The sequence below is a fragment of the Zonotrichia albicollis genome, chromosome 8 (genome assembly GCF_047830755.1).
Source record: "Zonotrichia albicollis isolate bZonAlb1 chromosome 8, bZonAlb1.hap1, whole genome shotgun sequence".
Taxonomy (NCBI): domain Eukaryota; kingdom Metazoa; phylum Chordata; class Aves; order Passeriformes; family Passerellidae; genus Zonotrichia; species Zonotrichia albicollis.
Window position 1 is genome coordinate 37,049,625 of NC_133826.1, and position 12,515 is coordinate 37,062,139.

At 36.6% G+C, this 12,515-nt stretch overlaps 1 protein-coding gene across 12 annotated transcripts in view; it reads left to right on the top strand.

Annotated features, from left to right (window-relative positions):
* The window catches only part of LOC141729897 (N(6)-adenine-specific methyltransferase METTL4-like), a 52,508-nt gene that overhangs the window by 8,219 nt on the left and 31,774 nt on the right, over positions 1 to 12,515 (top strand). For 10 of the 12 annotated variants that reach the window (XR_012581461.1, XR_012581460.1, XR_012581458.1 and 7 more), the window contains exons 5-9: positions 161 to 230; positions 2,052 to 2,226; positions 2,438 to 2,544; positions 3,156 to 3,244; positions 9,371 to 9,606. Coding sequence is in view for 2 of the 12 variants with exons in the window: in XM_074546553.1 (XP_074402654.1) it covers positions 161 to 230; positions 2,052 to 2,226; positions 2,438 to 2,544; positions 3,156 to 3,244; positions 9,371 to 9,516 (587 nt within the window). In the remaining 10 variants the exon portion in view is untranslated. Of the gene's footprint in view, positions 1 to 160; positions 231 to 2,051; positions 2,227 to 2,437; positions 2,545 to 3,155; positions 3,245 to 9,370; positions 11,131 to 12,515 lie in introns of those variants that run through there. The other 2 variants (XM_074546553.1, XM_074546555.1) reach the window with 2 other exon arrangements.

The following is a 12,515-nucleotide window of genomic DNA, read 5'->3' on the forward strand; positions in this document are numbered from 1 at the left end:
TTATCTGAATTAACACAAGCATGTCAAAAGTCTTTTAACTTCTTATTTGAAAAGAACAGAAGAAATTTGCAGTTTTGCTATATATCTGTTTTAACTCATAGATTTTTTTTAAAGCTACTTTACTGATTTTTCTTTTTTTTTTTTTAATTTCACTTGCCAGACAAGAAAAAATATGATGTAATTGTGATTGATCCACCATGGGAGAACAAGTCTGTTAAAAGGAGTAACAGGTATGTTTTTTAGTAAAATCAACCAAACTTTGTCATCGTAGATTACAGAGGGTAATTAACATTTTAATATATTGATCCAATCCAGGACCACTGTGAGACTGTAGCTCAAACTTGTAAATATTTTCACACATGCTTACCTTCAAATCTATGGACTGCCTTAGGTATTTCACTGAAATGTGTTGGATACTTGGCATACAAGATATTTGCAAGAGTAGATCTTGAATTATCTAGCTGGTGAGAGAATGTTAGCTCTTTACAAAGAAAGTATGGATTCAGCTGTTCTGTACAGCCCAGATCATGCACATATTAGTTTGTAATTAATAAGGTTTCTTCAGTGGACATAAAGCTAGATAAATATGTAAGTATTTCCAGGACTGAAATCTTGCTAGGAAGTTGGAGTGCGTTTTTATTTAATTTGAGGTGTAACTTAAGCTTGAGTCTAATGTTTAGAAAAACATGATAATGCAGCAGTGAAATCTTCTAGTGCAATAGGAGCTCTGAGTACTGTAGTTTATGAAGTTATTAACTTAATTTTTTATGGGCTTCCTCCACTGCTGAGTAACATCATGTTTATGCTAGTGGAGTCCTCTTATTACCATGGAATTGTATCTCTGTGAAAGAAGGGTGGACAGGAAATATGGTCTTACAACTTTCTAGAATAAAGTTTGCCGTGGCTTTTGATCTTGTTATGAAGACATAACATTTGAAGATGTAGGGACGGATGTGTAGGCTGTCCTTTGAAAGCCCTTCAGAAACCTCTCTAAACTCTCATTCAAATGAGACATTTCTCATTCAGAAGTGTCTTTCTTGAGTATATAAGGTACTCAGAGAATAATTGTAGTTATGAGCATAAGTTAGTCACCAAGATCCTTTCTCCCTTATGAAATAAAGGCAAAAAATGGAGGAGCCATCACTGCTCATAATTATCTTGTTGGCAGCTAGTCATTGTGAAGCATTTCTCATCTAGGTGAATACTTTCTCCTCTAGACAGTCCAGGAGGTATTTGGATTTTATCCTTGTTTGCTGTTTCTCACTGTAGCATTGTGTAGGGTCCTGGCTACCCACATGGTGGCTGCCAATTTTCATTAGGCAGTGTGCCAATATTTTTGGTGCTGCAGTGTGTAGGTTCCACGAGCTGCAGTTTATTGATAGTGTAGAATTGCATCATGAAAAAAAAATGGTAGAACAGGACAGGATCTGGAAAGCATCCTGGATTCACCAATGTAGCATTCAGTTAGTTCAGAAAAGTGCAGAATGGTTTTGAATAACCTAGAAAACTTCCACCATGGCTGATAATTAAAAAAAATGAACAACTTGTGAAAATAATTGGAGAAGTTGTTATCTCTAATGACCTGTTCTGTTGCCATTCAAATTAGTGTGACTCACTTGTCATTTTCATTCAGAAGAGAGTTTATTATGAGAAATGAATAGCATTACATTGCCTAAGAAGCTGTTCACTAAATAGCTTTGTTCTGGCACAAGGATGAAAATATTGAGTTACATCTGATAGTTCTTAAATGAAAAGAAACATGGGCTCCTAAACTTAAGAGTCACAACTAATAGTGCTTTATTTCAAGGCATAGTGAAAGTACATAGTTCAAGGTTCTGCTCAGCAAAACTTATGTTCATACACTAATGATTTTATATCAAATCTCTCGGAATTGTCCACTGGGTGTCAGTCTTGAACTATTTTTATGACTTAGATTGTCAGGAGATGATTCTTGAAGTGAGTGGTCTGTGTAATTTTTTTATCCATTTGTTTTGCTTTGAAAGTTTTATGGTTGGTATATGCTAATTTGCTTTCTTACTTTATTGGCACAGGTACAGCTACTTGTCTTCATGGCAAATCAAGCAGATTCCTGTACCAGCACTAGCTGCTCCAAATTGTCTTGTAGTCATGTGGGTGACTAACAGACAGAAGCACTTACGTTTTGTTAAGGATGAACTTTATCCTCACTGGTCAGTGAAAACACTTGCTGAGTGGCACTGGGTAAAAGTAAGTTCTTTATTTTGTTGCTTTCTTGGAGACTGAGAAGACTTGCACTATGACACTTTGTGTTCTTCTCATTTGTCTATTTACTACCATTTACGTCGCTATTTGAAAGCTGTGATATCATCAATATCCTTCTTTTTTTAAAGGAAAAGGTCTTGGGAAAATATGGGATATTAAAATTTTCTGCTGTATATTTTTAACTCTTTTGTGTCAGATTACTACAGCTGGAGAATTTGTGTTGCCTTTGGATTCTTTGCACAAAAAACCCTATGAAGTTCTCATATTGGGGAGAGTTCAGGCAGATGTAAAGGAAGCCTTAAGGTATGTCAGGATATTTATGGTAAATGTCTTTTTTTTTTTCAGCTGCTAGGATTCCCTTTGTATGTATCACTAACTCATAATGCAATATAATGTCCCAAAATCTCTTGGCTGATTGTGAACCTAAAGATAGCCTTATTAGCTTTGGAGTAAGGGAGTGCCTTAGTGAGACTAAAGAAGGGAACCCCTGTGTGTTCCTGTATCTGCTCTCTTGGGAAACTCTTGGACAAAAGCCTTGTGGACAGGGCTTCCTTTGCTGACAGGTTCTCTTGGACCACGAGCCCTTGGCACAGGCTGATGCCATTTTGGGGATGCTGCTGTTGTTCCATACATACTGACATAAAAGACTGCATTGTTTGTTCTCAGTGGCTTTGCATGGCTATTGTAAACCATGTTTTGTCCAAAGCCTCAATGATTTCATAATTTGTTTCATAAGTTGTTTTATGTATTATGTCTGAGCAACATTTAATTTCCCTTGGACTTTGAAGTTTGTGAATGAACATTCTGTGTGTTATCTCCCATCTGAAATAACTCTGCAAGAGCTGTAGCATCACATTGGGTAACATTCATTCATTCATTCTCACATTTCTTTTCTTTTCTGATTTATATGACAGGAAATCTGAAGGTGTTCTTCCAATTCCAGAGCATCAGTTAATTGTCAGCATACCCTGCAGTCTGCATTCACATAAACCTCCTCTTGCTGGTATGTTTTGGTTTTTATGCCTAATGTTTCTGTAGCACAGTGATCTTGGATGCCTCATTATGGGATGTACCTAGAAATGCCTTAATTTCCCATCTGTCAAGCAATTTTACTCAACAGAACTTGTGGTTCCTCTTAAAGTGTTCTGAAGCACCTCATCCTGAGAGAAAATTAATGTGAAAAGCAGAACTTCAAGTAGTACTGTGTGAACATTTTGGGTAGACGTAGAAAAAATATTGCATTTTTCAAAATTTATCTTTTAAATGCTGCAGAAACAGTTTTACAGATACTTCATATATGAAGTCGTGACAAATGACCTAAAGTACCTTGTGTGGGAGAGAACTTTGGGAGTACATAAAACAGGAAAGCAGAAACCTGTTTCTTTATTATGTCATCCTGAAATAAATGTTTACATATCTGCATGAATTGATTATATGCCTACAGTGCAATTATGCCTTTAAATCCAAAAACTTAACTATTTTAAGACTGCTAACAAGAGGCAAAAAATAAGGTATGCCTTGCTTGTTTCTGAGGAGTTGTATTTCGCTCACTGAAGTTGTGTTTTGCTCACTGAAATTGATGCAGTAATTCCAGCCAGCCAGTTAGTGTGGGTATAAATTAAACTTTTTAGAGTTGGTACAAAGAATTGTTCTGGAGCACTTTGACTAATTTAGTCAATAGGAAGTGGTACTTCTTTCATCATTACAGCACCTTAGAACTTTCCGAGGCTGTGGTAAGAAATATATTTAAAATCTCACCCAAAATCGATTTAATCCTCCACCAAGGGGGAAGCTCGCAATGAGTCTGCAAATATTCCAGGTGTTTTGTATTCACATCAGAAAGGCAAGTAGAAGAAATGTTTAATGCTCTTGGAGAGGAGAGGTGTCACACTTTGCTTCACTGATATGCTTTTCTTTTTCTCTTCCCAAGGGGTAGAACTACTTTTGATCTGAGCAATTGTTGTATCTCCAGGGATGTTCTAGCATCTGTGTTTGGGGGCTTGCATTTATTAAATTACCATATATATATATGTATACATACACACACACCTGTTAAAAAAACTAGTAGAAAGGACATACTTTGGTTAGCTAAAAATGGAAGAAACAGAAGGGCAGTTCTAGAAGGATCTTTGTGCCATCCTGAAGCCACATCTCCAAGAATTAGGGCTACAGCAGGGTGTATATGTGTTGATTTAAGCTAATGAACAGTGGGGTGGTTATTTATGAGGCTGTCACTAGGGTCTCTTTAGCAAGCCAATATTTATCAGCAAACTTGGACACAAACAGGAGACTTGTGAGGCATCCAAGGGTGCAAACCAGCAGTTTGGATGTATTATGGAAAATTTTAGTGCAACAATGGTCCTCGGAGCAATTATTTTGTAGGGCAGATCTAGAAACCATATTGGAGAATTATAAATTATAACCCTGAGTGGAATTTGAAGGAAACTGTCCTTCCTAATTTTTGGGTGTATTCCTTGAGTCTTCAGTTGAGTAATGGGATTTGATAACATTGGGCAGCATTTGTATTTCTCTTTGAAAAAATGAACTTGCTTGGAGCAATATGAATAGTTTAAAAAGTTTTTGTGAAAATCCACGTATATCCTACAGGTTTTTTGGCAGGTCTATGCAGAATATGGTTATGTAATGAAAAGGTAGACAGTAAAGCAAAAGCTGATTGCTGATGCTTTAACTTTTGTGCTGTACAAGGTGTTGCTTTCACGACCAGGCAATAATCTCAAGCAGCCAGTAGAGAGCAGCTGAGCTACATCCTAGAGGGGTTCAGAAGAAATTTGAACAGAAGCAGGGATTTGGCAAGGGGGGAGAAGGACACTTGATGAGTCAGACACATTCTTTATGCTTTGTTTTAGTAGTAACAAAGCCAAAAATATTAGTATTTACTGATGCTGTCTGGCACTTTGTTTCTTATTACAACAATAAAGGTTGTATGTTGGTACATATGTAGCCACTTAATGACTGATTATAAGAGTTTTATCTCTCTGGGGGAAAAGAAAGATGTAAATTAAAGTAAGCCATCAAAAAGAGATGTTTGTGTTCCTACAGTGCATTTAACCATGAAATTGCAACTGTAGGGGTTTTGGTGATGCATGTGCTGTGTTCAATGCTTAGAGCTCTAATATGTCATTGTAAATGTACTTAAGCTGCTTTATGCAAATGTGTTAAAATCAAATTTTATTACTCCAGGTTTTGATTCAAATAACAGCAGGTTTTCTTCCTAATTCAATTCAATGGTGCTCTTAGAGAGCACAAAAGATACTCTGTTACAGATATGTATGAAGTTCTACATAACTTCACATCACCTTTTTTCCTTTTCCTGTATTACAGATTGTTCTTGTTATAGCCATTGCTCTTCCAGTTTTTAAGTATATGCATTTATTGTCAGAAAATAATGCTGTTGTGTAGGAGTTTGCCTAAAAGCAGTGGAATTAATTCTTGGCTATGTTCTAGCCAATTTGCATATATTCAGCAGAATTGTGCAATGAGGAGTCATGGGAGGTCCCTCCTCCTGTAGCAATGATGGTTTATTAGGCCATGTTATAAAGGTTTGCTTGGAACTAAAAGAAGTAAATGCCTTTTGTTTCCTTATAGGCCTTGTGAGCCCTTGCTGTAAGACTAATTGATTGTTGCATCAGCATCTAGATTTAACTTGAAGTTCAGGAAAGACGGAGTGCTGTAATGCCATCTTTGAGCTGGATTTCAGATCATTTTCTGGTCCAGGGTTTAGACAAATTGGGCAATAAGGACCTCTATGTCGCAAACTCTTTTGAAGGGTTATTTTAAACTGAAATAACTTGTGCTTTGTGCTTTGCAAGGCTCACTGATCAGGCAGTGAAAAAGCAGACGCTTATTTTCACTTTATATATCCAATTTATCAATGCAGAACTTGCTTTTTAGGCAGTGGAAGTTCAAAAAATGTTGCTTGTTTCAAAGATAATTCTTTAGCTCATTTAAACAATTTTCTGAGCATGCATCTTCAATATGTGTCTGGGATTAGGAATGTGCAGGTGTGTCAAGTCTCCTGCCTGGCCACTGGATTATGCTTTGGAATGAAATGGGTTTTCTGGAGCTGTTGTGTCTGCCAGCTACCTTTGTGCTCGCTTCACGTGTCCTAGGGCATTAGGTGCTCAAGTACCTGAGCTGCTGTCTTGGTGTTTGTGACACCTGCAAATGATAAAGAACAGGCTGTTTATAATCTATTTAACCTGTTTCCTGTCAGTGGTATCTGTAAGTGGATAGAAGTAATTGTGTTCTGGGTTTTGTTTTTCAATCTATTCCTGTGGTAGAAAAACTCAATACTTAATTTTTCTACTGATGGAACTCCTCTAAGCTGTTTTCAGAGGAAAAACCCCAAGGGTTTGCTTGAGGGCTGCAGATCAGATCCATGTGTGTTAAGATAGTCTACTGGTGATACAAAGGTCTAACAAAGAAGACATAATTTGGGACTTGAACACTGATTTTTCCTATTTGAAGGAAACCAATGTAATGAGATTTTAAGCCAGCAAAATTCAGCTCTTTTGATATGGTAATTTCGTTGCAGTGCAAGTTACTGCCTGATGTGATTATGTAAATGCCTACAACCTAGCAATGAAGAATCATACTATAATGTGATCTCAAATTATATGTAATGTGTCTGGTTTTTTTAAAAAGCCCTCGAAGTTTAAAAAGATGTTGTCTCTGCCAGAAGGAGAGAGGGAGATTCCTGCGACTTCCTTTTTAAATTCTAGAACCAAATTGATAGAAAGACTGGCACACTTTTCCTGCTTCTGTTGAACTGATTGGTTTCTTGGCTACCCCTTTTTTGCTTTCTGGTGAGCCAGTCTTTGAGATTGGTTGATATGTGCTTTTCAAATTTGTTCTTTTAGGCATGAAAGTTTTTGGTGACTTCTGAAACTGCTTTGGATTACTGAACCCAATGCTATGAAGATTATTTTTAACTTATGAATTTTAAGATCTACCACCTCTCTGAGCAATCTGTTTAGTGTTTCAGCACCCTCATTGTAAACAATTGTTTCCTTATATCTGGTCTGAATTGATCCTATTTTCATTTAAAACCTTTATCCCCTGTCGTATTGCTGCAGGCCCTGCTAAAATAAGCTTGTTGCCTTCTTTCTTATAGCCCCTATTTAAGCATTGAAAATCCACAATCAGGTCTTCCTGAAGCCTTCTCATCTTCAGGATGAGCAACCCCAACTCTCAGCTTGTCCTCCTAGGGGAGGTGCTTTGGCCCTCTGATCAAATTGTCAGCAAATTATGCCCAAGAAATTTTTATCTTAATGGAGCTGTGAAAAGAACAATAAAATTTACCACTTTTTTATTATGATGTGTTTGCAAAATGATATTAAGCAACTACTCATAAGTGGTGTCTAATTAGATGAACACCCACGACACCAAACAGTGTGTGAGTTTTCTGTCAGAATGTACATTTTCCTCTAAACTTCCCAGACTCTTCTCTGTAAATGCTAGATTTGTTTAAACATTTTATCTTGCCTCTAAAAGAAGCAGGTTTTTGGAATAAGATTCCTTCTGGTAGCAGTATTTTTTAGATTAAAAGCTGCCTTGATGATAGCCCATCTGAGACATTCATGTGACATTTGTTAAAGATTGGGAGAAGGCGAATAGATTTTTACACCATGCCAAAATACAAAAAAGCCTGGAAACACCCATTAACAATATTTACAGAAAAGTTTTTAATACAGTGGAGCTTTGGAAGAAGTGATCACGTAGGTAGGAAATGCACCTTGGGTTGGCTAACACTAGAAAGTGAAGCGGGTGCTCATCTTTCTGCAACAGGAGCAATCTATGGCCTGACCAGCTGGGGTCTCACATAGGGCATCTGTGACTGGCAAACTTGATGCAAAAAGTCAGTACTTGGATTGCACCAAAAAATTTCCTCTCATACTTCAGTGTATGTTGACTGGATGTGTTTTTGCTTTATGCAGTGATCATATCTGAAGAGGCTGAGTGAAGCAGCAAAATGTTGGCCTTATGAGCTGTATTTTTAAGTGACAGATACGCAGAAATCACTAGCAGATCTGATCTAAAAATGACCAAAGTATTCTTTGGAAAGGGTCATGTTTCCATACTTTTTCTTCTTTTATCTTCAGCAGCAAAACACAAAACTTAACATGCAGTTTTTAGTATAGATAAGTTTTTCAGTCTTTCTGCCTTCTCTGTGTTGGGGGCTCCTTAACCCTTTGCTTTTCTCATGTTTTTGTAGCCATTTCATGAAACGTAGTTAAGGAGTTCCTCAAACCAGCCACAGACTAAATGGTTCTATATGACAAGTAACACATTTAACAATAAACTCTTTACTATAATACTTTTCAAGCAAAATGCAAGATCTTTTTCTATCTCCAAGAATACCAGTGATCAGTGACACAGTTGATGTTAATGACAGACGTCTTTATATTTGGATTTAGGCAGCAAAAATCCCCAACTATAAAAGAAATATGAGATTTATGTTACTGAATAGCAGTAACAGTTATAGAAATATCTCTTCTGGTGCCAGGTTGATATTGGGGAAAAAAATAGTTCCTGCATTTTTTTAGCCCTTTTAGTGCTGTACTTATTTAACTGGTATTACTTTTAACTTTTGATAATAGTATTACTTTTTACTTTTGATAATGTTTTCATTACAAAAATACTTTTATCCCCTTTAAGGTACAGAGGAAAAGAGAGTGTGCTCTTAATTAAGGAAAGGGTTTATGTATTTATTTATTTATATATATAAGTATTGCCCCCATGTTATTGGAGCTAAGTAAGGCTTTAGGAGGTGTTTGGTTGATATTAGTAAAAAAATTCAGAAATCGTTTATGTAGAGGCTGAAATAAATCCTCCTTCCCTTTCTCTAAATGAAAACCAATAAATCAAGGCTATTGAAGGCCTTGACAGTATTTTTCAGAATCTCAAGGGCATTTATTTAAGATTACTTTCTCACTATAAATAGTCCAGCTGTTTGATGAAACCTCTGAAATTAATTTGCTGTCTCTCCCTTTTTTAATGAAACATTCATTTTTTTATTCTGCCAGCATCACAGGGGAGGTTTTACTTTTTTACTATTGTTATTTGTACCATTGTCATTGTTGTTGTCTTTTTTTTTTCTCTTGCACAGCAGTTCTGGCAGAGTTTATCAAGCCAGATGTGGAATGCTTGGAGTTGTTTGCTCGCAATCTACAGCCTGGTTGGACCAGCTGGGGAAATGAGGTCTTGAAGTTTCAGCACATTGATTATTTCACTCTTCTGGAGAATGAAAACTGAACTGGGTCTTAAACATCTATACCTTCTGAAATTCCACATCATCCCAGGGGCCTCTTGAACTTAGCCTTATTATTGACGGTGCACCTAAAGGTAACAGAAATAAAACCAATTGCATTTTAGTTAGAACTCTTTAAGTGACAATATATCTGTTTAATGCTATCTCCCCTCTGTGCAAGGTGGTCCCTTATTTTGATGATCTGAACATATTTAGATACTTTTGTTACCAAAAACCAGTGAAGATAAAACCCCTTAACAGCAGTGCAGCTTTGAGAAGCAGGCATTCTTTATTCGGTCAGGTGCATGAGGGAGTATCTTCTCTGAAATATTTGTATGCTGATTACAGAGAAAGCTCCTGTTTATATTCTTAATTTTACATACATATTCATTGACATTGATGATATTAATTTCCCCAAAATCATTAACACAGGCTCCCTTCCCTTTGCATACACGTTCTTCTGTACCAGGGGTTTCTTTGGTGGTTCCTGGTGGTCAGCCACCCCAAAATCACATTTGACCATCCAGTGAATGGTAAAAAGTTGGCATAACTGGGCTAGTTACTCTGCAGTTTTCCTTCTTGGTCAATGTTTAACATGACCCTAGAGAATAAGCATTTTGTGGTTCTATAGGCTTGTGGTTTTTGAAGAATAATCATATTAACCCATCAGGTTAATATGGTGGGTTAAAACAATAATTTTTCATCTGCCAACAATGTTAAGTGTAAGTTCATCCCTGTTCTTTTTCAAACCTCAAGAAAAGAATGATATTTTAAAGTATTTTCACTGCAGCTATCAAATCTGAGCTGATAGCACATTGCTGCTGCTGTACTGTAGCTTGTGCTATTTTTAAAAATTATAATAAAGAATTGTATTGTTTTTCAAGAGTCAATGGAAGTAAACAATTCTGAATGATACATGTTTTCTTAAAGTTTTTTTTTGCAAAACAATAGGTTTTGAACTAATATAGTTATGAAGGCAGTGTATCTTCCTACTCTGTCTGCCTTAGAGAAAATAAAAGGAACAGTGATTATATTTACTGGCATATGAATTCTTGACTGTCCATATTCTATATAAAATGTTACTTTTAAAACAGTTGATAATTCTGTCTTTGTGTATATGGTGTTAATTTTTTGATGACATTGTAAATGATCAGCCTCAACATCTTAAAAATTCTGAAGTTTTAACAGATTGTATGTATTTTTTAAAAGACTCTTTCCTTATGTTCTGGAACATTATAAAGCCATGCTTGTGAGCTGTATTTTTCAGCTAACAAAAAAATGATCCCTTTAAAAATATATTAAAGAATTGTACCCTTTGTGTATCATTTGTTGTTCTTAAATTTACTTTGAAAAATATAAAGAAAATGTAATGAGGCCTCTGCCACTTACTCATTTATAGCAGTTGAGGCAGAGGTGCTGGACAAATTGATTTTCCTGATGGCAGGTTCCTGAGTTCTGACTGTTTGTAATGGAGAACAAAATACATTGCCTAACTTGTTTACCTTCTTTACTCCCTTTTGGTAGCCTGGTGCACTGTGAAGATTTATTTAAATTTAACTTCAAAATGTTAGCAGAGTAGTTTTTAATAATTTTGTAATAAAGATGAAAATGAAAACTTGTGTCTTATTTCTAGTTTCTATATTACTATTCAATTCCATGTTTTGCCTATTGGAGCAGTGGAGTTAATAAAACAAAGAAAATGCTTTTTTCCCCTCCCCCCACAGTTAAACATATACTCAAAATAAGTAGATAACGTAACAGTGGAAGTAGTTTCCCAGGGAAATGTTTCTTGCTGCATGTTTTTATTTAGTCTACCTTTTAAAGTGTCAGTATGTGTTGTCATTACACTGCAAGGGCTCCATATTGCTGGAGTTTCATAGCTCTTTGATGTTCCTTGTAGATAGCCCCTCTAGGCACTGACTCTTCCTTGTCCTCACAGCAGCCAACTGACTCCAGTTCCCCTCAGCCAACCAAGCCACTCTTTTATAACACTCTGCTTATTGGCTACAGCTGTGGCCTGTTAACATCAGGCCTGTTCCCAATCTCTAATAATTGGCTCAGCTGCAACTCTTTAGGGGGTAAGATTACTTTCTACACTACCTTTACTTACTTATGTTCTATCCCCCTACAAATATGTAAGCAATCTTACCTACAGCTACAAGGGATAGGCGATTCTTTATTTGCTTTTAGTTTTAGAAGACATTCCTACCTGGAGCTTCTGCTTTCCCAGTCAGAATTCCCCTGCCCTCCCAAGATGCTCTCATCCAGTAGTAAATGATGTATGGGACTTAAGCATGTAATAAATGATAACTGCTGCACTTATCTTGTTTACCCCTTGTACTCTACAAAACAGCACAAGAAATGACAATGTTGTCTGTTCCACATCCGCTGCTATGAACAATTCCAGATTATCTTTTTAATTCCAACTAAAAGATAGATGAACAATATTAGGGATCAAGAAGCCACCTTTCTCCTTCGAGCTAAGCAGCAGAACCCTTCTAAGGGAATAACCTTCTTTAGGCTCTTTAAGAATTGATTTGTCTTTTCTGTGGAGTCCCTTTGCAAACAGTGGCTTTCTAGAGTCCTAGAATAATTAAGATTAGAAAAGACCTCTAAGATCAAGCCCAGCTGTTAACCTGCCATCACTGTGTTCACCACTAAACAGGTGAACTTCCAGCACCTGGGAATCCAGCCTCCTAAGTATGGCTTGTATGTAGAGGACTTGTGCAGGCAGGTTCTAAGCTTCTCAGATTAAGTCAAAAGTTTAAGATTGGAATTTGTCATATCTGATCCTGTCCTAAATAGTTACAAAATTATGCCTTGGACACCTGTTTGCTGCTTTTCCACTGCTCTGGCCATGAATAAAACCTTGTGAATATGACAGAAGTGATGTTCCACATCTGCAGCCATCCTGAAACCATTGCATTTTCTCAGGAGGAGAAAATTTGGAGGAGAAAACTTGCTAACTTGGAAATCCCATGGTGGTATTAGCAGTTGATAGTTT